The 27,097-nt window shown below is 39.6% G+C and overlaps 1 protein-coding gene across 1 annotated transcript; it reads left to right on the top strand.

Annotated features, from left to right (window-relative positions):
• Positions 1–1,452: 1,452 nt before the first annotated feature.
• On the top strand, positions 1,453–27,097 carry scel (sciellin). The gene is made up of 24 exons (XM_020462326.2): positions 1,453–1,742; positions 7,388–7,455; positions 8,956–9,064; positions 9,303–9,365; positions 9,655–9,732; positions 14,302–14,337; positions 14,623–14,670; positions 14,765–14,797; positions 14,920–14,967; positions 15,137–15,211; positions 15,294–15,365; positions 18,088–18,156; positions 18,345–18,410; positions 18,521–18,568; positions 18,747–18,815; positions 21,312–21,362; positions 21,483–21,533; positions 21,793–21,852; positions 23,561–23,617; positions 24,967–25,023; positions 25,163–25,234; positions 25,863–25,980; positions 26,256–26,358; positions 26,537–27,097. The coding sequence occupies exons 2-24, from the start codon at positions 7,413–7,415 to the stop codon at positions 26,551–26,553; spliced, it is 1,443 nt and encodes a 480-aa protein (XP_020317915.1). The 5' UTR covers positions 1,453–1,742; positions 7,388–7,412; the 3' UTR covers positions 26,554–27,097.

Raw genomic sequence — 27,097 nt, 5'->3', positions numbered from 1 at the left:
GTCAATGATTGAGATGGGCTGTTAGCAAAGGTGTGAAAAGTTTGAGGTTGGCTTAACTTGTAGAGGGTTAGGGTTAACTTGTAGACAGTCTAGTCATGTAGGGGTGGCAGGTAGCCTAGTGGTTAGATCGCTGGACTAGTAACCGCAAGGTTGCAAGATTGAATCCCCGAGTTGACAAGGTAAAAATCTGCCGTTCTGCACCTGACTGTTCCTAGGCCGTCATTGTAACGATTATCTTGGTGTGAAGGAGAGTCGGACCAAAATGCAGCGTTGTGATGATTCATGTTATTTTAATAAAGGAAAACCTATACATGAAAAAACTACCAAAATAATGAAAATGTGAAAACCGAAACAGTCCTATCTGGTGCAAACACAGAGACAGGAACAATCACCCACAAACACACAGTGAAACCCAGGCTACCTAAATATGGTTCCCAATCAGAGACAATGACTAACACCTGCCTCTGATTGAGAACCATATCAGGCCAGACATAGAAATAGACAAACTAGACATGAAACATAGAATGCCCACTCAGCTCACACCCTGACCAACCAAAACATAGAAACATACAAAGCAAACTATGGTCAGGGTGTGACAGTCATTGAAAATAAGAATTTGTTCTTAACTGACTTGCCTAGTTAAATCATGGAAAAATACATGTATTGTTGTGTATGAGCACCTACAGTTGTAATGTTAAGTACCCAAGCACTGCTAACAATAGAAAGAAGGGATCGGGAGACAGGCACAGGAATGCGTAATAGTTTTAAAAATGTCTTTACTTAATTACAGCGTGCCATGTAAAGGCACGGGGACAAAGACCAAACAAATACGTATACAAAACACAGGGTTGAGACCCAAACAAAAGAGCGAGGAGTACCTCGAATAAATACACCGGCCCCGAGGACGATCACAGGAACGCAGTGCGGGTTGATCAGGACCTGATGCAGCTGCTGAAGTTGCATCTTTGTCAGAAGGGCCAGTTGCTGCTGTTGAAGTTGCAGTGCATCACTGCAGTCGCCCGAACAGTGTAATGAAAACCTGAAGCAAGGCACCAGCCCTATGTACTGTATTACATACAGTAGATATAAGTAGTAAGTAGCTTTGCACAAGCCTTGGCTGCCTCCTTTTTCTGTTGCGTGAGGCAGCTTGATGTATACATTCACCACCTGGACAGAACACTAGTCTATCGCAGGGTCTATTACATAGATATAGTAAGAAATTATTATCCTACAAAGAATTGATGCTAGTGCCACTACTAACGCAGAACATATCTGGTATCTGTATTTCTGGCCTCACAAGATGTGAGTGTTCAAATATCTTGTATGATATAAAACATGAAAAATGGCCCATAGACACGCACATCCACTGTAGGGCTGTGCTTCTCATACATTCCTGTTGAAGCAAAAACTGGTGACCTTAGAGGTGTCCCTCCTACTCTACTCCACCTAGCTGATTCCATTCTCTGTGAAACCCCAAACAATACATACAGCAATCAGTGGAGTGCGAAGATGACGAAAGAAAGAGAGAGAGAGAAAGAGAGATGTCTCTGAGGCCACACCCTCGGGTGCCATTGGCCAGTTTGGTGTCCCCTCCCTGGAGGTTAAAAACATGGATAGAGAATAAAGAAAGGCGTAATAACAAGTGACTAAACTAGTGACTGATAGACTTCTAAGAGTACCTAGGCGCTAGTAAAACTTTTGAATATCTGTTGCGTGAGTGGACCAGCTTTCAGCTTCCAGAGGTATGTAGCCTGTCTCTCTGCCAAATCATATACGCAAAGTCAGTGTTTTTGATTTAGTATCATAAGAAGGCTAGAGGTATGTAAAGACAAACTTATGTTTAGTTTTTCGTATTTCTCATATCAGAGAAGATTTGAATGTATGTTGTTCGTTGTAACATAGGCTGTTGTGTTAATTAAGATAATGTGCTGTGAAACAAAAGTATGTTGTATTGAATGAGTAAGAATAGAATGTATTGAATGAATATGTTCACAAAATTATCTGCATGTGTGAATGTATTTGTCAGAGCATTTAAATGGGTTATGAGAATTCTGTCATGAATAGGAACTTATATACTGATTATAAATAATGATATGTACATATTTTTTACATTGACATGAAATTTTAAAATATAGTCTAATTTCTTAAAATCATCTATAGATAATGCCTAAGCTTTAAAAAAAACTCTATATTCATAATGTGAGCTGTTAATTTATTTTTTATTTTTTATTTTACCTTTATTTTACTAGGCAAGTCAGTTAAGAACAAATTCTTATTTTCAATGACGGCCTAGGAACAGTGGGTTAACTGCCTGTTCAAGGGCAGAATGACAGATTTTGTACCTTGTAATCAATCTCAAATCGTAGCAGCAGTCTGCTCTTACCTCATGTAAAATGTAGAATGGGAGGCAACAGGGATATGACAGAGTTAGAGCATTCTTTGTGACCTGGTCCCTGATCTGTCTGTGATACTGTCTTGCCAGGCATGACAATGACCATATGAGTTGGCAACACAGCACACGCAGGATACTTTTTCTGTCTAAAGTTATGAAGCACAGCTGGAATCCTTTGCTAGGAATCAAACTGATTATGCATTAGAAATTAGTAACACAACATGATCTACTCTGGATCTCAGTGCCACCTCTAGATTGACATTAGCTGTATGAGTTACAATAACCAATCCATCAATCACTATTCAATAATAGTAATTCATATATAGAGAATTGTATGGCTCTGGGCAGATACTGTACTTCCCAGCTCAGATACCCAGGCCTGCTAATGAAAGGCTTGCTAATGTTTTGTCAAGGTTGTGCTCGCACCGAATAATGTGGGTGTTAGTGGGAGAGAGTATACTCCTTATCATGAATGGCCTGAAGAATGTTGCTTATGTGCAGCTCTGTGTTCTACTTACAAAGGTGTGTATAGGAAAGGTGTGTCGTTGAGGGTGTGTCTGTTTCTCACTCTTTGGGGGCAGAGCAAGACAGACAGGTTTGCGGGCTTAACTAGTGAGTCAGGGATTAGAGAGCACTGGCAGTTGGCACTGTTGGTACAACAACATAATGTGGACAAGGGTTGTTATCTGAAGAGCAAATTCTGCCTATGTCGACATACTACAGTACAGACAGATAGTTCGGTCTGTCGTGTGTGGGTGTTGTGTCGTTGGGCTGCGTCATGTTACAGCAAAATGAAAAATGTCCATTGTCTCTGGGTCATTCTTGAATTGGAGTGACATTTGCATCCATTTATGAAACTCCTCAGTTAGCAAAAATTTGAAAAAATTACCTTGATCTTGGTTTCCGTTTCCGGTGGCATGCATTGAAACATGTGGCTTGCTCATGGCTTTCTTTTGCAAAATAACAATGAATTAGTAGACCTATTTTAAAATAGTTATCAACATATAACACTATATTAAGTTATTACAAGGAACAACTAGCAGCTCTATTTCGCTCCAGCAGCTAGCATAATCTGTCCATTCACAATTCACCTGTGGGAACATGGCAGCTCTCAACACCCGACAACAGAAAGAGTTGGCTACTACTATTTGAAAGATTGCTACTTCTCTTTCCAAAGTCAAGACAGAACTTAATTTATTGATAAGACAGAGAGCACAATTTGCCACTCAGGACTGCTAATGAAGACTCATCCATTAATTTCACGATAATCGTCCTAGTCGTTTACTGACCAACAAGCTACACAGTAACGATCAATTAGTTGATAAAGCAACCATTGAATCTGAAACAGGAGAATTATTATCCGTTTTTTAATTCTCTGAACAGCATATTGCTAGAATGAACTGAATTCCATCTGGTTTGGGACAGACATGAAGGCCATTTTGGCATTCAGTCATAATCACATCATCAGGGCATCCTTATGGTTAAAATGTTTGTGTTTTCAGAAGCGTGAAAGCATTCTCACCCACCTGGAGATCTGATCTGAGTGTATTATCAGTCGTCACGCTAAGATGTTGGTTTTCCTATCCCTGTTGTTTAAAACTGGGAATGGTAAATGTACTGACCTGGTCCCTGATCTGTCTGTGATACTGTCTTGCCAGGCATGACAATGACCATATGAGTTGTCAACACAGCACAAGCAGGATACTTTTTCTGTCTAAAGTTATGAAGCACAGCTGGAGTCCTTTGCTAGGAATCAAACTGATTATGCATTAGAAATTAGTAACACAACATGATCTACTCTGGATCTCAGTGCCACCTCTAGATTGACATTAGCTGTCTGAGTTACAATAACCAATCCATCAACCACTATTCAATAATTAGTGGTTAAAAAAAGATTTAAAGTATTTTTTATTTTATTTATATTCCTGCTCTATAGGCAGATACAGAGCCATATACAGAGAATTATATGGCTCTGGGCAGATACTGTACTTCCCAGCTCAGATACTCAGGCCTGCTAATGAAAGGCTTGCTAATGTTTTGTCAAGGTTGTGCTCGCACCGAATAATGTGGATGTTAGTGGGAGAGAGTATACTCCTTATCATGAATGGCCCGAGGAATGTTGCTTATGTGCAGCTCTGTGTTCTACTTTCAAAGGTGTGTATAGGAAAGGTGTGTCGTTGAGGGTGTGTCTGTATCTCACTCTTTGGGGGCAGAGCAAGACAGACAGGTTTGCGGGCTTAACTGGTGAGTCAGGGATTAGAGAGCACTGGCAGTTGGCACTGTTGGTACAACAATGTGGACAAGGGTTGTTATCTGAAGAGCAAATTCTGCCTATGTCGACATACTACATACAGTACAGACAGATAGTTTGGTCTGTCGTGTGTGGGTGTTGTGTCGTTGGGCTGCGTCATGTTACAGCAAAATGAAAAATGTCCATTGTCTCTGGGTCATTCTTGAATTGGAGTGACATTTGCATCCATTTGCAACCCGTTTATGAAAATCCTCAATGATCTGAAATGTGACAAAATGACCCTGATCTTGGTAGCTGATTTGCTTGATCCCTTTCTACTGCAGCTTTCTTCCCCCCTCATTGGAGAACCTAGGACGCACATTTTTTATTTAAACATTGCTTCCGGGTCCCTAAGATCTGGAAGGCGGAGCATGTCCTTTACTAAGGTGGGGATCCTTCTGACCTAGATAACTACCGTCCAGTTTCTACACGATCTAGCCTTGCAAAAATCTTACTGGCAAACCTTTTTAACTTCAAATGATATTGTTACCAGTCTGTTTTAGACCTGGACATAGAACCGTTTCAGCTGCTATGCTTGTCTTAAATTTTATATAAAATTGCTTAGATCATAGGAATCACTGTCTTTGATACTGTTGACCATCACCTGGTCATTCAAAGACTGTCTGAAATGGGCCTCGACCAGGCGTCTTGCAAGTGGTTTGGGAACTATTTGTCAGATTGGACACAGTGTGTGCTTTCTGATGGTGTCAAGTCAAATTACCTTGATATTACTAAAGGTGTCCCATGGGGGTTGATTTTGGGACCTGTCCTCTTCACTATTTATATAAATAATATTGGTCTATCTGCAAAAATCTGTTACATTAATCTATATGCAGATGACACTGTTTTGTACGCTATTGCCTCTAAGGCTGACCAGGCTATGTAGAAATAGATAATGCCTCTCCCTGAACAGTAGGAGGCAGATTGTACAGGCAACTTTCCTGTGTTACGTCCGTCATTAGATGAATGAGACCAAAGCGCAGCGTGGAAAGTGTTCATGATTTTTAATACTGAACTCCGACAAAACAACAAAATACAATACCGAACGTAAAGTTCTGCAGGGCTGCCTAAGTATGATCCCCAATCAGAGACAACGATAGACAGCTGCCTCTGATTGGGAACCATACCCAGCCAACAAATAAATAGAAAAACTAGAATGCCCACCCAACTCACACCCTGACCTAACCAAATAGAGAAATAAAAAGGCTCTCTAAGGTCAGGGCGTGACATCCTGCCAGTTCTTGACTACGGGGACACCATTTATTGGAATGAAACAGCCACTACTCTTAAACCTTTGGATGCCATGTACCATAACATCCTTGGCTTTATCACAGATGACAGCTTAATACGCGCCACTGTATCCTGTATCCAAAGGTTGTCTGGTCCTCCACCACACTAGGTAAATCCGCTTTTAGTTTTAACATTCCACGTTTTTGGAATCACTTACAAAATTAATTACATTTGAAATCCCTGTTGCCATTAGGGCAGTTTTAAAACCCTGATGATAAATCAGTTCACCGAGGTGTGAATTGTTTTGATTGATGACTTGAATAGCTTGTTTATGATGCCTGTGATGTTTGTGATGTTCTAATGTAATGTACTTGTTACTTGTTATTGTATCTTGTTATTCTATCTTGTATCATGTAGATTATTTTTCAATTATATGTCCTCAGGGCACCAGTGAAAATGAGACCCTGGTCTTAATAGGTTTCCCTTGATTAAATAGAAGTTAATAAATAAATAAACTACTGAAGCATCCAATGATGTCTCCTGAAAGGACTGATCTCTATAATATATAAACAACTTTTGGAAAGTTAGCCATTAAAAAAGTATGGTCTACAGATCTAATTGAATCTAAACAATCCTTTAACTGGAACAGAATATGGAAAAATATGACCTTGGCATCCCGTAATCCGAATCACCAATTTATATATTTTAAGTTTGTTCACAGACTATTTAACACCAAGGAAATGTTTTACAATGAAATTGGCCCCAACTCCCAACTGTTCACTGTGTCCCCTAAATCAGGTAGGCACATTCCGTCATATGATGTGGGAGTGCCCTGCAGTTGAATGCTTCTGGGGCATAGTTACAAAATTCATTTTGAAGTGCATGAATTTAAATATTCAATGCTTTGCATCTATTATGTTACTTATCGATGATAGCCCCTTGAATCTCTCAATCTATCAACATGGGAAACATGGTTTCCGGGTGGGAAGGGAGGATGGGGACTGAGGGCTAGGCTAATGGTTTTGGTTAACTTAATCTTTGTATGCATTTCTTTGATCGTTTCTGTACCTGTGACCCCCCTCATTGGTGTTACCGTCATTGGTGTTACTACTCCTACATGTGGGACAATGTTATCAAGATGTTTTTATTTATTTAAAGCAAGTCAGCTGTCATAATAGCTGATTTAGGATGGGAAATACATTTAAAAAATATATAACCCTAAAGACTTAGGGTTTTGTGTAGAAGTTGGATATATTTCTCTATAACAACACAGTTGTTACATAAGATGACAGGTGACATGTCCTGGTCACCTCAATGCTATAGTTTCTCTGAATGTATATATTACCCCAGTAGAGTGGCTTACCTTGTTCTTGAACACAGCTCCTTATTGTCATACAGTAACAGTATTGTGACCAATACACCACCCTGTGGATGAATGATGGTTACTGAATTTAGAATATTTCCCTTTTTTCCAGATTCAACAAATGTGACAATATCAACATGTCTTATTCCTACTCCAAGAGGTCTTATTCTACCAGTACCGGTAAGTAACTATGTGCCTAGTGAAAGTCTTACACACCCCTTGCACAGTTTTCACATTTTGCTGCCTTCAATTTTAATATGAAAAGGATTAAATCAATATTTATTAAGTTAACTTAAAAAACTTAACTTAATTTAAAAAAAAATATATATATATATATATATATGTAGCAGAATTCTTGGTTGTGAAATGGCTCATTACTCATTGCTAAGAAGCAATTTTTGTTTATTTTTGACCATATTAATTTAAAACAATCACAATAAGGTACTTAATTGTTACCCAGAAATAATTTGAAATTGAGATCTTAAAAACATCTGCATTGGACCTATGAGCATCATAGTGATATCTCTGAGCAGTTTCCATTCTCCCTCACAGCTCACTTAGGAAGGATGGCCATATCTTTGCAGTGTCTGGGTGATATGATACACCATCCACAGATGAATTACCATACTTGACAAATACTCAAAGGGATATTCGGTGACTTGGAATTATTTCGTAACCTCCCCTGATCTATGCCTGTCTGAAAAATGCAGACATGCTTCTAAAGATCATTGGTGGCTCTGAGGTTAAATCATTGTTTAAAATGCACTATCCAACTGAGGGACTTTACACTTTACAGAGACAGGGGAAGTTAGTCTTAAATAATGAGAACCATTTATTTTACAAACGGATGGACCTCATTCAACAATTTGTGGGATTTACCATTAACATATTTTTACCTGAACTTATTTAGGTGTGCCACAAGGGGTTTGGAGACTTTTGTAATCAAGACTTCTTTGTTTTAAATTTTGTATTAATTGCAGAACATTTCTATAACTGTGGAGTAGGCTGTGGAAAAAAATCCCAATGTATTAACTTTCTAGATTGAAATTTAAAGAAGCAAAATGTGAAAACTGTGCAAGCTGTAGACTTTTGCTAGGCACTGTATACAGAATAACACAGCATATGAGCATTTTCCGTGCCACATAGCTAGAATTTCACATTCCTAACAGCAATGAGGTAGATATGACTTTCACAAAGGCTGTCTGTTTTTACTGTTCTTATACACCCAGTGTTCACTCCTCCATTTGTCCGTTCATTCAGCCATGTTTTGTGTCCCAATCCACCCCTAAGCATTGTTAATGGAGCAAAAGCAGAATGGCCATTGTGTGAGGACTGAACAGCAATGACACTAGTTAAATATTAGGGGTGGTTAAGAGTACCTAACTCCTCGGTGGATTTTGACACAGGGTGCGGTTTCACAGTGTCATAACCTCACAAAGGGGTCAGCATTGTAACCGGTGTTGAGTAACCAGAATGACTGGATCAGGTGAAAGACAAAGACTGTCCCTGAGTTAGATGTACTAATAGGACAACAGTAATAGTTATGCACTTTCAATTGTGATAATTATGTCATTATTATGCAGTACTGCTTTTGTTCAGTCAATTGCAATATTTTATATAAGATGTATAGGTCAGTTTGTCAGTGTTTTGTGTCTGTGTGTGGTGTTGTGATGGTTGTAGCTAAGAGCAGCAGTCCCAGCCAGGCGATTGAGGACCCCAAGAAGAAGACTTCTCTGCTAAAGGACAGAAGTTGGATCAGGAGCAACGCAGATCAGGACGAAGCAGTCGAGTGAGACACTGGCATCACACAACAAACACACCACACGAACAAACATACAAACCACACACACACACACACCTCCACCGATCATCTGAATGGAACATTACTGTAGGGTGTGGTAGAAGTTTAGGATGTGACTAAACATGGCTGCTGTGTCATTACTGTTAAATAAAAAAAATATTAGTAGTGGTTGCACAAATAACAGGAAACTGCCTCTCAACATGTCCTCTTCTTTTCTCTCATTTAGCCAGGATCCAAACTTTGGCAGAGTGGTTCTGAACAAATACCGGTCCAATGAGGCTCTTGACAGGTAAAGATTCTTATTTTCTGATACTGTATCTCCCGAAGTCCCTTCCCTCATATATCTCCTCATCTTGGCTTCAACTTGTATATAGAACCATTAAAACCCAAAGCACTCTAATAATATACCATGTCATGGATCTTTCATGAATACTTACCGAAAAAAAACAGCAGCATCCTTCGAGATAATGAAAGAAAACATCTGATCATTACTGAAAGATTGTGGTCTACTTACTACATCATGAGTGTTATTATCCAAGGTTCAATATAATCATAGTAGCTCACATATTCATTCACAGTGCTGAGCCTGCAGACTCAAAATCCCCTCAAACGACAACCACCAAGACATTGTCCTCCGTAGAGGCACTAAAAAAGAGGTATCAATATCACTGTACAACACACACTGTCATCCTCCTCAGAAACCAATATGTGTCCTATACCTAAAGTGCATATCATAAATATTCACTCCCCTTGGATTTCTTCATATTTTATTTTGTTACAAAGTGAGATTAAAATAGATTTAATTATACGTTTTTGTCAACGATCTACACAAAATACTCTGTAATGTCAAAGTGGAAGAAAATTGCTAAAAAATATGTATTCATGAAAAATAAAACACTAATATATATATATATTGATTAGTAAGTATTCACCCCCCTGAGTCAATACCCCAGCAGCGATTATGGCTGTGAGTCTTTTTGGGTAAGCTTGCATTGTAAAATATTTGGCCATTATTCTTTTTAAAGTTATTTATGCTCTGTCAAGTTGGTTGTTGATCATTGTTAAACAGCCATTTTCAAGTCTTGCCATAGATTTTTACACATATTTAAGTCAAATTTGTGAGGCCACTCTGGAGAATTCACTGTCTTCTTGGTAAGGATCTGCAATATAAACTCAGCAAAAAAAGAAACGTTCTGAACAAAATGGAGGGGGGGATGTCAAAATCAAAAGTAACAGTCAGTATCTGGTGTGGCCACCAGCTGCATTAAGTCCTGCAATGCGTATCCTCCTCATGGAGTGCACCAGATTTGCAAGTTCTTGCTGTGAGATGTTACCCCACTCTTCCACCAAGGCCCCTGCAAGTTCCCGGACATTTCTGGGAGGAATGGCCCTAGCCCTCACCCTCCAATCCAACAGGTCCCAGACGTGCTCAGGTGATTGAGATCCGGGCTCTTCGCTGGCCATGGCAAAACACTGACATTCCTGTCTTGCAGGAAGTCACGCACAGAACGAAAACTATGGCTGGTGGTATTGTCATGCTGGAGGGTCATGCCAGGATGAGCCTGCAGGAAGGGTACCACATGAGGGAGGAGGATGTCTTCCCTGTAACGCACAGCTTGGAGATTGCCTACAATGACAACAAGCTCAATCCGATGATGCTGTGACCCTCCTGCCCCAGACCATGACGGACCCTCCACCTCCAAATCGATCCCACTCCAGAGTACAGGCCTCGGTGTAATGCTCATTCCTTCGACGATAAACGCGAATCCAACCATCACCCCAGGTGAGACAAAACCGCGACTTGTCAGTGAAGATAACTTTTTGCCAGTCCTGTCTGGTCCAGCGACGGTGGGTTTGTGCCCATAGATGACGTTGTTGCCGGTGATGTCTGGTGAGGACCTGCCTTACAACAGGCCTACACACCCTCAGTTGAGCCTCTCTCACCCTATTGTGGACAGTCTGAGCACTGATGGAGGGATTGTACGTTCCTGGTGTACCTCGGGCAGTTGTTGTTGCCATCCTGTACCTGTCCCGCAGGTGTGATGTTCGGATGTACCGATCCTGTGCAGGTGTTGTTACACATGGTCTGCCACTGCGAGGATGATCAGCTGTCAGTCCTGTCTCCCTGTAGCACTGTCTTAGGCATCTCACAGTACGGACATTGCAATTTATTGCCCTGGCCACTTCTGCGGTCCTCATGCCTCCTTGCAGCATGCCTAAGGCACATTCACGCAGATGAGCAGGGACCCTGGGCATCTTTCTTTTGGTGTTTTTCAGAGTCAGTAGAAAGGCCTCTTTAGTGTCCTACGTTTTCATAACTGTGACCTTAATTGCCTACCTTCTGTATGCTGTTAGTGTCTTAATGACCGTTCCACAGGTGCATGTTCATTAATTGTTTATGGTTCATTAAACAAGCATAGGAAACCGTGTTGAAACCCTTTACAATGAAGATAGATTTTTACGAATTATCTTTGAAAGACAGGGTCCTGAAAAAGGGATGTTTCTTTTTTTGCTGAGTTTAGATTTGGCCTTGTGTTTTAGATTATTTTCCTGCTAAAAGGTTCATTTGTCTCCCAGCGTCTGGTAGAAAGCAGACTGAACTAGGTTTCCTCTAGGAGTTTGCCTGTATTTAGCTCCATTTTATCCTGGACAAACTCCCCAGTTCTTGCCAATGAAAGCATTCCCATAACATGGTCTTGTGCATACAGTTGAAGTTGGAAGTTTACATACTCCTTAGCCAAATTCATTTAAACTTAGTATTTCACAATTCCTAACATTTAGTTCAAATAAAAATTTCCTGTCTTAGGTCAGTTAGGATCACCACTTTATTTTAAGAATGTGAAATGTCAGAATAATAGTGGAGAGAATGATTTATTTCAGCTTTTATTTCTTTGATCACATTCCCAGTGGGTCATAAGTTTACATACACTCAATTAGTATTTGGTAGCTTTGCCTTTAAATTGTTTAACTTGGGTCAAACATTTCAGGTAGCTTTCCACAAGCTTCCCACAATAAGTTGGGTGAATTATGGCCCATTCTTCCTGACAGAGCTGGTGTCACTGAGTCAGGTTTCTTGGTCTCCTTGCTCGCACACTCTTTTTCAGTTCTGCCCACAAATTTTTGTGATGGCCACACCAATACCTTGACTTTGCTGTCCTTAAGCCATTTTGTCACAACTTTGGAAGTATGCTTGGGGTCATTGTCCATTTGGAAGACCCATTTGCGACCAAGCTTTAACTTCCTGACTGATGTCTTGAGATGTTGCTTCAATATATCCACATAATTTTCCTACCTCATGATGCCATCTATTTTGTGAAGTGCACCAGTCCCTCCTGCAGCAAAGCACCCCCACAACATGATACTGCCACCACCATGCTTCACGGTTGGGATGGTGTCCTTCGGCTTACAAGCCTCCCCCTTTTTCCTCCAAACATAACAATGGTCATGATGGCCAAACAGTTCTATTTTTGTTTCCTCATTTCTCCAAAAAGTACGATCTTTGTCCCCATGTGCAGTTGCAAACCGTAGTCTGGCTTTTTTATGGCGGTTTTGGAGCAGTGGATTCTTCCTTGTTGATATAGGACTTGTTTTACTGTGGATATAGATATTTTTGTACCTGTTTCCTCCAACATCTTCACAAGGTCCTTTGCTGTTGTTCTGGGATTGATTTGCACTTTTCGCACCCAAGTACGTTAATCTCTAGGAGACAGAACGCATCTCCTTCCTGAGCGGTATGATGGCTGCGTGGTCCCATGGTGTTTATACTGCCATACTATTGCTTGTACAGGTGAACGTAGTATCTTCAGGCATTTGGAAATTGCTCCCAAGGATGAACCAGAGGTTTTAGCTGATTTCTTTTGATTTTCCCATGATGTCATGCATAGGGGCCTGAGTTTGAAGGTAGGCCTTGAAATCCATCCACAGGTACACCTCCAATTGACTCAAATTATGTCAATTAGCCTATCAGAAGCTTCTAAAGTCATGACATCATTTTCTGGAATTTTCCAAGCTGTTTAAAGGCCCAGTCAACTTAGTGTATGTAAACTTCTGACCCACTGGAATTGTGATACAGTGAATTATAAGTGAAATAATCTGTCTGTAAACAATTGTTGGAAAAATGACTTGTGTCATGCACAAAGTAGATGTCGTAACCGACTTGCCAAAACTATAGTCTGTTAATTAACAAGACATTTTTGGAGTGGTTGAAAAACGAGTTTTAATGACTTCAACATAAGTGTATGTAAACTTCCGTCTTGAACTGTAGATTTGCAGATGCTATCACAGGGCCAGTGAAATGGTTGTGTTTCTAGCTCTAACAGGCAGTAATACCCAAAAATACATACATAATCCAAAAAGTAAAAAAAATATAAAGAAATAATAAATGATGCAGCCATAAACATGCTTGAAAATATGTGGAGTGGTACTCAGTGATGTCTTGGAGAATTACTTTAGTGCGTTGTTGCAAACACGATGCATGTTTTGGAATATTTTTTATTCTGTATTGGCTTCCTTCTTTTCACTTAGTCCTTTAGGTTGGTATTGTGGAGTAACTACAATGTTGTTTTTCTCCTATCACAGCCATTAAACTCTGTAACTATTTTAAAATCACCATTGGCCTTATGGTGGAATTCCTGAGCGGTTTCCTTCCTCTGCATCAACTCAGTTAGGAGGAACGCCTGTATCTCTGTATTGACAGGCTGTATTGATACACCATCTAAAGCCTAACTAATACCATGCTCAAAGGGATATTCAGTCTCTGCTTTTTAATTTGTATTTTTTTTTATCGGTGCCCTTCTTTGTGAGGCATTGGAAAAGCTCCCTGGTCTTTGAGGTTGAATCTGTGCTTTAAATACACAGCTCGACCGAGGGACCTTACAGATAATTGTATGTGTGGGGTACAGAGATGAGGTAGTCATTCAAAACTCATGTTAACCCCTTTATTATTATACAGAGTGAGTCCATGCAACTTATTATATGATTTGTTAAGCACATTTTGACTCCTAAACATATTTAGGCTTGCCATAACAAGGGGGTGAATACTTACATAACCAAGACATTTTAGTTCTACATTTTGTATTCATTTGTAAACATTTATATAATTATTTATAGAAATACATCACAAATAAATCCATTTCAATCCCACTTTGTAATGCCAAAAAAAATCCAAGGGGGGTGAATACTTACACTGACTGATGACATGCACTTTAAAAGTCATCTGATTGCAGATTTGGTGGGAGTCAGGATGAATTGAGCAAGGGCAGGTCAGTAGGCTTTTCTCCTCCTTTACAGAACTCACACCTTTACTTGTTGCAGTAATATGTTCCCAGTAGACAAAATTGCATTAAAATACGCAATGGTCAGGTTGTGAACTCGAAAAATATGTCTTTACCTGGTTATAATCAATCTGGTTAGCTGACATCACTTTAACCGGAAAAACAGATCCTAACCAGAAAATTACACAATTATGACACCCATGCACAAATTTTGTCCACTCAGTTAGCAGTTATATTATTGTTAATAAAATGGAATTTCCCCTTTTGATGTAGCACCCTGCCTTCAACTTATGGACGTACTAGCACATCCTACACAAAAAGGTAATGTTCGAATATGAACAGAATTGTTTTGTAAGTGGATATTTAGCTGTTGTGAAAGAGATGATCTCCAAATGCTGTCTTTTGTTTGTTACAGTACCTCACCACCGAAGTCAGATTGTCTCAAGACGTAGGTGACCCTATATGACCATGAATTCCAGTTGTGCTTGTGCACTGAATAGTTTGTGTAATAAAATGTATTGTCCATGAAATGTCTCATATTCAGCCTCTACTAATGTAATTTCATTACAGAACCACTGTCTCTAAAACAACAGTCACAGAGGAACCTAAGAAAACAAGGTAGATCATTAGATCATCATTTTTTTGGAGTGGGGGGGGGCAAGCTAGTCATCTATTATGCAAAGGAGCCGTGGCCAAGTTTATTCACCACTTTTATAAACGTATTGCTATCAAAGGTGACACAGTAACATTTTAATGTTTTGATATTCTGTTTAATTCATTCCTTCAGCACCACAACAACTACCACCACCAAAGGTGGAACAACTACTGAGACTACCATCTCCACAAGCCAGCGTGTGAGCAGGTATGGCATTTACACACACCTGGTTTATCTTTACTATTCCCCATCAAAGGATGTACATAAACATTCTTGGTTCTGTTTACAGATCCCCAGTTGTGAAATCACCCACCACCAACACTGAGAGCTTCACCGACCGAGTCTTCAGCTCCAGAAAAGGGTAAACCGCACCCTTTGAAAATAGGGGTGGCAGATAGTCTAGTGGTTAGAGAGGCGAGCAAGGAACGGGAGGGTTGCCAGTTTGAATCCGGGTCGGAAAACTCTTTCGGGAAGTGAGCTGGCAAAGGCTTGCTGTATCAAAATCCTATATGCAATTTTGTGCCCTTGAGCAAGGCACTTAAACCCCCACAACTACTGCTCCACGGGTACCCAGTGTGGCAGCCCTCTGCTCCAACCTTTTCAACCTGTATATGTGTCGGTGTCTTTCCGAGGGGTTGGGACAAGTCAAAATATGGTTTGACCTTGTGTACAATTGACAATTTAAGTAATCTTAATACAACACCGTATTAAAACATCTATGGCCTGTACTATAAATAACCATGATGCTATATATGATAAGCTTGTGAAAGGCCTGTGAGGGATTGCAGGGAGAATATGTTTACTTGTGTTGGCAGAGGACCCAGACAGGCCCATTGATCATACAATCATGTTCCTGCTGCAGCTTCTCACACAGAGACATATATACGAGCACACATAATTTTCTTTTTACCCCCAGTGGTATTTTCTTTTCCCTGCTGCATCCAAGAGGATGTCTTATCATGTCAGTGGTAGGCAGACTGGTGACATAGCTGGCAGCAGGGCTGTAGACTGACATGCAACTTGTTGAGTGAAGCTTTCAAGTACCATTCTGTAGTGTTTGCGTAATTGCATTTGATGCACGATTTAGTTCTGGGGGGAGATGTGTTAAACAAGCGAAGTAGTGTCCTCTCTAACACTCTAAACAAAAACTCTCAGCCCGTTTTTGGTGAGTCTATGGGCCAAATGCCCCCTTCCGAAATTCAAAAGATGTGAGCACTTGTGAAATCATGATTTGAATTATATAAGACACCCTACTCACCACCTTCAAGGCCATGCTGAGAATGTTGTTGCTGTTAATTTAAATACACATATTTTTGAAATACAAAATACTTGTATTTAAATTAAATAAATATATTTTGTAGTTTATTTTGGTACACTTGATCTGTATATTATTTTGTAATTGTATTTTGTCAAAGAAGTCAAAGTGACCACCCCCAAAGTGTAAGATCAGGCTTGACAAGGCTCATAATGACATAATAATTATCCCCCTTAGAGTCTATTGACGCACCGGTGCTGCAATCTAAATAACATAATAAGAAATTCCCCATCAAAATCCGTCAATTTAATCTAGAGATACTGTATCTGTTTTTTTGCATGGACTGTGTCTCAATCTACCACATCCATCTATGGTGGCCTTTCGCATGTGAGGTGGAAGGTGGCCAAGCTACAGCAGTGTTTGTCAGACCATGAAAATGTGTCTTCTCATGAAACGTCTGTAGCGTCGATGTGCCAACTTCTTTTTGTAGCGTCCAAACCGTTTGGGTTACAAACTACTCGGACCCCACTGTGGAAAGGGGAGATTCTCGCGAACACGATGTGTCATGAAAACACATACGAACGATGGTCAGAACGTGACAGTCATGGGAAACATCTGAAGGTAATCAGTACCGGTAAAAAGTGTAATGCAATTATGGAGGTAGTTTTATGACTAACCCCCCAAAATTAGTCAAATATGTGTAAAACAAAACCATATATATACACACTACCGTTCAAACGTTTGGGGTCACTTAGAAATGTCCTTTTTGCAAATCAAATTGATCAGAAATACAGTGTGGACATTGTTAATGTTGTAAATGACTATTGTAGCTGGAAATTGCAGATTCTTTATGGAATATCTACATAGGCATACAGAGGCCCATTATCAGCAGTCATCACTCCTGTGTTCCAATGGCATGTTGTGTCAGCTAATCCAAGTTGATCATTTTAAAAGGCTAAGTGATCATTAGAAACCCCTTTTGCAATTATGTTAACACAGCTGAAAACTGTTGTTCTGATTAAAGAAGCAATGAAACTGGTCTTCTTTAAACTAGTTGAGTGTGTGGAGCATCAGCATTTGTGGGTTCGATTACAGGCTCAAGATGGCCAGAAACAAAGACTTTTCTTCTGAAACTCGTCAGTCAATTAACCTTTATTTAACATGGCAGGTCAGTTAAGATCAAATTCTTATTTACAATGACGGCCTACCCCGTCCAAACCCGGACGACGCTGGGCCAATTGTATATATATATTTCCAGAGCTTTCTTATATCTCCTAGATATAGGACAGACACTCCAAAACCGTAGTCCTTAAGATGTTTTAGCCATTTATGAATTTGTTATTCAATGCATTATGGTAGTGAAGGCCAAATTCAATATTTTATCAAATCATTTGTTTACTTTTTTTTATACCTAAAGGGGTCCTAGAATTCTAAATCATACAGCTGAATGATCCATTGTATGAACATCTTAAAACCAATCCAAATGTCAGCTTAGAACCCCCCTCCCCAGCTGTAGTAAATCTGGCAGAGATTTAACAGTAACAGTAACAATGCAACAGGAACAGTAATGTAACTGCGATGGTAACGGGTAACGGTAGCGGTAACAGTAACATATATCATACATAGAACACCACCTTCAAAGCCAAAAGTGAGCGAGAAGTCAAAGTGACCAACCCCAATGTGTAAAATCAGGCTTGACAAGTGACACAATAACATAGGATGTGTAACATGTGCTATACTGTATGTCTGTATAATCTCCAAACAATATAATCAATTCAATCCATGCAGTATCTGGTTAATAATAAATGAGTTACTGTTGTCTTGGCAGGACTGAGGATCAGTTAGTCAGTAGTCTGATACCAACATCCGTCAAAACTGAATACTTGATCCCAGACAGGTAAGATCTTTGTTTAACAATTTTTTCATCGATAGATAAACATTCACATTATTTTTAAGATTTTAGAAGGCGATTAAAAAACTTTCTCATACTTGATTTGGTCGTGTCCACATTCACCAATGAACTAGTGTAGGAATATTGATGAATATTGGTCAACATATTAATCCATTGCTTCCATGTTTCTCAAGCACGACAAGTGTCTCCAAAACAGACACTGTGACACTGAAAACCACTAAAAAGGAAAGCACTTCTGGGTGAGTTTGAGCAGCGATATGCACTAAACACAAACACACAATGTGAACGACTTTTGCAAAACCGTAATGAAATGCTATATTTCCCTAAAAACACATTCCTTTTCATTCAGAGATGTCAGCAAGAAACCCCCCACTATCCCAAAGCGGACTTCCTCAAAGTAAGCATACTGACCTTCAATTGAAGGCCTTGGATTGGTCCATTATATTCATATTGTCCCTTCTGTCAAATCCATTTAGCTAACGATAATGACTTCGGTGTTCAAATTGATATAAGGGTGTTGACATTGAACATAATTAATAATGTATCTAATTACAGTATAATTATAATCTTCACAGGACCGAGGATGATCTCTTTGATACTCTCCTGCCGACAACCATGAATGCTCGCTACTCCTCCCCTGACAGGTAAGGTCTCCCTTAGGGAGGTGTTCATGTTATTCCAGATACTGCAGGATACTGCACTCAGTATTGAACTTGAAAGGTTCACTGTTGAATCCAATAAACTTCTACAGTACCTGTGTAATATAATACATGTAATTCAGTACAAGCTAGAATGATCTATATTATTCAATATTGAGACGTGATGCTGCGAAGCAAGGTGGCTGTCTGAAAGGAGCCTCCCGATAAAACACTCCCAATTTCATCAAAGTTCGATAAAATAGTCAATTTAGTATCATTGTTTTTGAGGGGAAAGTTGTTTTTATTTGTTTTATCAAAGTATTTCAACAATGTCTGTGTTGAATTCAGCTTCAGCACGTACACGTAGCACAATCACTAACGCAGCGTCTAAAAGGGCTAGCATGGCTGCTAGCACTTCAGCAAGTATGACCTTGAACAGGCAGAACATAGAACCCAGCTCGTTGTCTGTCGGCCTTGCAATCATCCCTACAGAAGGCCATGGAAGAAATGGGTAGAGTCAGCACCATTCTCAAATCGAATGTTCCTCGGGTCATGCAATCTCAGATGGATATGCAAGAAGATGTATTGGGCGTATTTACAGAGGCTAGATGAAGCAGAGGGTTGGATATCAACGCTGGAAGATGACTGATTAAGAAAGCCGAGAACAACGGCAAACTGTATGAGGATCTCCACAGAAGCGTGCAAGACACAGCTAACTGAGACAGGCGCCTTAATTTGAGTTTTGTCATGTTACAGCAACATAAGGATGAGAAAGGAAATATGTGTGTTGAAGCACTGGTAAATGGTAATAAGGTTAATATGTGTATTAATATTTATGCACCAAAAGAAGGATCCTGGGTTTTTCCATAAGGCCATGGGAAAAATAAATAGTGGCGGGAGACTTTAACCAGGTTCAAGATGGTATCCTTGATGAAACTACTTATTGTAAAACTGTACCAAGGAACAGAGCAGCAATACACCTATTAATGAGGGATCTTGGTCTGGTAGATATATATGGTGATGTGTAAATCCTAGGAAGAAGGAATATACATTTCATTCACATAACCATAAATCTCATTCCAGGATAGATTACTTCCTAATTTCCAAGTATGACTAAAGATGTGATAGATTGTAAAATAGGGGTTATTGCTATGACTGACCACGCAACAGTGGAATTATCTATAGTAGTTTAGGCTGATATGGCTAAGAAAAGCATTAGATGGAGGATGAATACGTCCTTATTCCAAGATGAAACATTTAATATTTCCCTCAAAGATCTCAAGTGTTTTTTTTCAAACAAATATTATTTCCACTGACAAATTGATTACGGTGTTGGAGAATTCTGAAGCTTATGTTTACGGGCAAAATAATAGCACACACCAGTAGAAAGAAAAGGGAAGATAGAGTTGAAATACTTGTCTCAAATTAAAGATTTGGGAAAAATAGTTATCCAAGAAAAATATTGAGTCACTATTGAAAAGTCTGTCATCTGACGATTCAATTACATGAGATCTATAACAAAAAGGCTGAATATGCAATGAGGACAAACTATTATGAAAGTGGTGAAAAAGCAGGTAAATTATTGGTTAGACAATTGAAACAAAAAGATGCCAGTTTTGTAATACCAGCTATCAAAAATGGAAGTGGGGAGGTACTGACTGGTACAAAATATAATAACAATGTGTTTTGTGACTTTTATTCAACTCTTTGTATGTCTGACTGTAACTTAGACCCAGCTAAATTGAATGCCTTTTTTTCAAAGAGAGTTTCCAGGGGTGTCCCCAGAACAAATAAAACATTTGGATGCTCCTATATTAGAATCTGAGATAAGAACAGCCATCATATCAATGAAGTCTGGAACGCCAGGATTAGACGGCTTGCTGGTTGAATATTACAAGAGGAACGTTGACGTATTAGCTCCTATATTAACACGGCAGAAGCTCTGGAACTGGAGCAGCTACCTGACGCTGTTAATAAGGCACTAATTTAATTCATTCTCAAGAAGGATAGAGACCCCACTGACCCAGGGAGTTTTTTGCTTTCAAAAGTACTAGCCAGGCTGGAAAAGGTTTTGCCTCATATTATTCACACAGATCAGGTTTGTAAAATGTAGAACCTCCACAGACAATCTTAGAAATGTGCTTCACCTCATGTCAAAAATAGCACTCAGCCTTTTACCTGGATGCAGAGAAGACATTTGATAGGATGGACTGGGGCTTTTTGACAAATACCCTTAAAGTTTTGCTTTGGCCCTGGATTTATCAAGTGGGTTAAGGTATTGTACTCCAATCCAATATGATCGCTTCCTTTTTTTAATTTGTCGAGGGGAACACAGCAGGGTAGTCCTCTCACCTCTCCTTTTTACTACATTTTTGGAACCCTTGCTAAACATTATCATCCGAACACTCAAGTGGTCCACAGTATATAAAAATTGGTTTCATCATGTGATATTTGTAGATCAACTCAAACTGAGCATATCATTTCCATTGTTTATACTTACAGTACTACAACCATCACCAATAAAGAATTTGTCACTGTGGACAGCCCCAAAGGGTAAGTTTTACTGATTTAATCAAATCGATTTCAGCAAAATACTTCTCAATATCAGTAACGGTTCATTATCTGTGTGTGAGGTGAGTAGCCAAAATGTATCCCATCTTTGTTTCCATTTAGGGATGTCAAAACTGTGAAATCTCCGACCTCTACAACTAGGACCATCACCAGGTAAACATAATAACCTCTAAACAAGAACCAGTAGTTAATGATATATTCTTCTTCAACAATGTTGTATTTACAACTTATATGATCAACAGTTACTGTCCTTCATGCAACTTAACTATAGCTTTCTAGGGATTGCATATTGGACCGATAATTGACATCAAATTATAACATTTCTGTTGTCATTACAGTCAGATTTCACAATAACACAGCCATCTTCCTTAATATCGCGTTCTCTGTCTCCCATTCCAAACTGCTCCTACAGTAGGAGTGACGATGTCTCCTCTACCAGGTCCTCTTCCTACACAATCAGCTCCAAGCCAAGGTAATGGTTGTAGAATAGTGTACTACAAAATGCTCTGTACAATGGCCCCTGACTAATATATGGGCACGTTCGAGAGCATCAAATTTGTGATGTGGGTAAATGGGCGCCGATTTGACGATTTAAAAAAAATATATATATTTTAAAATCTTTATTTTACTAGGCAAGTCAGTTAAGAACACATTCTTATTTTCAATGACGGACTAGGAACAGTGGGTTAACTGCCTTGTTCAGGGGCAGAACGACAGATTTTCACCTTGTCAGCTCGGGGAACCAATCTTGGAACCTTTAACTAGTCCAACGCAATAACGACCTGCTTCTTTCTCGTTGCACTCCACAAGGAGGCTGCCTGTTATGCGAATGCAGTAAGCCAAGGTAAGTTTCTAGCTAGCATTAAACTTATCTTATAAAAAACAATCAATCATAATCACTAGTTAACTACACATGGTTGATGATATTACTAGATATTATCTAGCGTGTCCTACGTTGCATATAATCTGACTGAGCATACAAGTATCTGACTGAGCGGTGGTAGGCAGAATCAGGTGCATAAACATTAATTCAAACAGCACTTTCGTGCGTTTTGCCAGCAGCCCTTCGTTGTGCGTCAAGCATTGCACTGTTTATGACTTCAAGCCTATCAACTCCCGAGATGAGGCTGGTGTAACCAAAGTGAAATGGCTAGCTAGTTAGCACGCACTAATTGTCGATGTGTTCCTGGTTCGAGCCCAGGGTGGAGCGAGGAGAGGGACGGAAGCTATACTGTTACACTGGCAATACTAAAGTGCCTATAAGAACATCCAATAGGCAAAGGTTAATGAAATACAAATGGTATAGAGGGAAATAGTCCTATAATTCCTATAATAACTACAACCAGAAACTTCTTACCTGGGAATATTGAAGACTCATGTTAAAAGGAACCACCAGTTTTCATATGTTCTGAGCAAGGAACTGAAACGTTAGCTTTCTTACATGGCACATATTTTACATGGAACATATTGCACTTTTACTTTCTTCTCCAACACTTTGTTTTTACATTATTTAAACCAAATTGAACATGTTTCATTATTTACTTGAGACTAAATTGATTTTATTGGTGTATTATATTAAGTTAAAATAAGTGTTCATTTCAGTATTGTTGTAATTGTAATTAATTACAAATAAATAAATAAATAAATCGGCCGACTAATCGGTATCGGCTTTTATGGTCCTCCAACAATCGGTATCGGCGTTGAAAAATCATAATCGGTCGACCTCTAGTAAAAACTGGTTCAATCAACACTAATCAACACATCCCATTTCAACCCCCAAAAATCTATATGACAATGAATCCACGAGGAACACTCAATGGATTTGCAAAAATTCATCAGCATAAGGGCATTTAGTTTTCCCCCAATTTGAACCTAAATCCAATGACATGGTGAAATGTTTGTTGAATTCACAACAGTTGACAACCAAATTTCAATCAAAATTAAAAGATGAAGTGACGTCTATGTCCAGTAGGTGGTGTCAGACTGACTGATGTACAGATAATAATGATTCGTTTTTTAGGATGAAAGTTGATGACGTACTGGAAATCAGTAAATCTGCTATCGCAGACTGTAATGCAATCATCTTGAGAACAACCTATTAGAGACGGGTTTCACAGCCCATAAATCCTCACAAGACTTTGAAAATAACCTACAATCCCACCCTATTTCCTCACACACAGTGAGGACTACACCTCAACCAACACCCGTAGAAGCTACTCCAGCAATCCAGACAACAGGTACGTAATGCTCTTTAAATTAATCTGATGAAATGATTAATGGCATCATGCCTGGGATTGTATTTATCTTTATCACTAAACATAGTTTCAAAGCCAATGCCACTCACAAAGCAGGCAGTACGCTTGACCTCATCTTTACTAGAGTCTGTTCGACCACTACTCTCACTACCCTCACTCTCACTACCCTCCAGGTCTATGATCACTATTTTCTTTCCTTTTCTGTCTCCCTTTCCTCCAACCCTAGCCACTCAGCCCCTACCCAGATGCTCATGCGCTGTTGCAATCTTCGCTCTCTCTCTACCACTACTCTCTCCTTTTCTATTTTACCATCTCTCCCTTCTGCTAAATCCTTCTCCCTCCTGTCTCCTGATTCTGCCTCTTCAACCCCACGTTTCTCCTATTCCGTATCCTATGACTCCCTCTGTCTTCCTCCCAGCCTAGTCGGCCCTCCCCTCCGGCTCTGTAGCTGAGTGAGTCATTGTGAGCTTACAGAAAAGTTCTGCGGACAGCTGAGCGAAAATTTGGGAAAACTAAACTTCCCAGAGGACCTATCATCCCTCCTCGTCACACAGGAAGCGGCGCCGGTCCTGATCCAGGCAATTGTCCAGGCATCTCTCGTCTGGATTACTTCAACTGGATGTTGGCTGGACTCCGCTGGACTCCACATCAAACCCCTGAAATTCATACAGAACGCTGCAGCCCACCTGGTGTTCAACCTTCCCAAGTTCTCCAATGTCACCCTGCTCCTCTTCACACTCCACTGGCTTCCAGTCGAAACTAGCATCCACCTCAAGACCGTAGTACTTGTCTACGGAGCAGCAAGAGGAACTGCCCCTCCCTATCTTCAGGCTATGCTCAAACCCTACACCCCAACCCGAGCACTCCCTCTGGTCCCTAGTCTCTTGGCCCTCCCACCCAGATGGGAGGGCAGCTCTCACTTTGCCCAGTCCAAGCTCTTCTCTGTCCTGGCAGCCCAATGGTGGAACCAGCTTCCCCCTCAAGCTAGGATAGCAGAGTACCTGCCCATCTTTTGAAAACTTCTTCAGAGTATTTTAAATAATCCCAGTGCACCCTCTTCTCACCCCAACCCCCCTCACCAAAAAAAGGCTTTTGTGAACTCTCGCACTTGACTTTTTCCCCGCCTTACTATCTTGACTTTTCTGATAGCTACTTTATTGAGAAAACATTTACTATGACTGATATGTGGTTGTCCCACTTAGCTATCTTAAGATGAATGCACTAACTGTATGTCGCTCTGGATAAGAGCGTCTGCTGAATGACAAATGTAAATGGTTGTGATTTTTCTTATGTGCACCTATATGACAATATATATTATGTTACTACACCAGTGTTAGTGTCACCAGCCCCATTGTCTACACCACGTCTACTACCTACAAGGACAGCAGGTACGGTAGTATTAATCGGCTCCTACCTGGCAGTGATTTGCATGCAAATTAACTAGGCCACCTCTAGGCCACCATTGACATCCATTTTGAAAACTACATGTAACAAACTGTATTTAAACGATTCCATTCTCATCTTCAGCCGGGCTGAGGACGATCTGTTCGATTCTCTCATGTCAAAACCCACCAAGACGGTGTATTCTACTCCTGAAAGGTGAGATTGCAGGAATGCATATCATCTCATATGGGATTCCTGAAAGACAAGACAAGCTCTACTTTATGTTGTTGTTGATAAACCAAAGTATTAGCGATTACACCATATAAAGGAACAACCTCCTAATTATTAATTTTTTCATAAAATGATTGTCAACTCTATCAGACACCATAAAAGGTGTTTAAAGGCCTTGATTATGTCATTCTAACATTATATTATTTAAATATGTAATACACATTTTCAAACATATATACTATATATTTGTTTATAGCACAATATAATGCTCCAGGGCTAATTTCATTAGCACAAGGATTGTCCCAACTTTCAAGAATCCTGTCATCTATATGTCATGATCATCATGCTTTCAAACTGTGCTATTTATATCCATGTTTTCCTCTGACTGTGCACATGATTAAGACATCACATGTACAAACAAAAACATGTATTTTATGGTTATTACATATAACAGTTGTAACAGACCAATAACATAGTTACAACATATGACATAGTTATCTAGCCACAAATAAAAAGCTGCTGATGGTTTTGATAAAATAACTCCCCTAGCTGATGCAGTCTGGCCTTACATGAGGTCCATGCATGCTCTCTCATACAGCCATGTGATGATTAGTCCCTCTAGGACTGTTTTGGAGAGAGACCTGTGCTCTTACTGCCGTAAGCCCATGAGTTCCGACCCCAAGATGGTGCTGGAGGATATGAAGATCAACTGCCACACTACCTGCTTTAAGGTAAACTATTGAAATATTATATTCTAGTATCCATGCCTGTGTGTGTGTACAGAGGCCTCTGTCTTCTTATTAGATCTGCAATATTGTGATATAAATATGTTACATTTGCACCACTACATCCAATAATTGATTGATTGGATTACATCCAACCATTTTCTCATTGAGATTATCGGACTCTGTGTCTGCCTTGAGATGTAACAATCAATACACATGCATCATGATCTTCTTCTTTGCCTAATGAGAGTATCTGACATTGTGTGTCTCTGTGTTCTCAGTGTGAGGTGTGTAGCAGTGACCTGGGCCATCTCAAGGCAGGGGACAGTATGTGGGTCTACAGACGCACTGTCCACTGCGAGCGCTGCTTCGAAGTCACCAGAGGTAAGCCCATTTAGAAACATGCACAACTAGAGCTCATACTGATGATTTACTGTATCAATATTTCACAAACGATGGGTCAAAATTTACTGGCTTTCAATTGATTTGCTTAATTTTAGGGGCATAACATCTCCAAACCTATGTTGGGTCACTGTGAGGTAACACATATTTTATTTTACAGAAAAATGGCATCGTTGAACCTCAAGTTCACGTGGATGAAGATATTCTATGGCCGTTTAAATAGATTGAAGTTTTGAATTACATTTTGGTGACATGGGTCCTCCTTATATAGGTACAGAAATGTATAGAGGTTGAAAAATAGCATATTTTTCAGAATTGGGTATGAATTCTTGTGTTTATAAAATGGAGAGGATATTAATATTTTACATAACCCTTGACAGTTAATGTTTTCATATGCATGAATATACTATATGGGATATGTAATCATGGTTATTATCTCTGTTATTTTTACTTTTAGTAACCTATAATTACTTGACTGTTTCTGAATCATGATAGGTTAAACATCCACAGTAAAATGCATGTAAGCCAAACATATATTTTTTTCATACCTGTCTCAGCCAGCTGTTTGTCTCCATAATCAACATATTTCACAGGCATTCACCAAAATAGGCTTCCATAAGATATCCATATGGTGCAATAATTAGGGCCGGGGGTTGGTTGTGTGTGCAATACAAAACTATTAAGCATTCTTCATTAAAATTTTGACAGAAGTTACACAAAA

The sequence above is a fragment of the Oncorhynchus kisutch genome, linkage group LG26 (genome assembly GCF_002021735.2).
Source record: "Oncorhynchus kisutch isolate 150728-3 linkage group LG26, Okis_V2, whole genome shotgun sequence".
Classification (NCBI taxonomy): Eukaryota; Metazoa; Chordata; class Actinopteri; order Salmoniformes; family Salmonidae; genus Oncorhynchus; species Oncorhynchus kisutch.
Note: the sequence above shows the minus strand (reverse complement) of the source record. Positions and strands in the feature narration are given on the sequence as shown.

What these genes read in the sequence shown, in the direction of transcription:
- scel (XM_020462326.2), top strand. Translation starts at nt 7,413, where the DNA reads ATGTCTTATTCCTACTCCAAGAGGTCTTATTCTACCAGTACCG. An exon ending in GTAGAGGCACTAAAAAAGAG is followed by an intron (nt 9,733 to 14,301) that starts GTATCAATATCA and finishes ATCTGATTGCAG; the next exon opens with ATTTGGTGGGAGTCAGGATG. An exon ending in GATGAATTGAGCAAGGGCAG is followed by an intron (nt 14,338 to 14,622) that starts GTCAGTAGGCTT and finishes CTTTTGATGTAG; the next exon opens with CACCCTGCCTTCAACTTATG.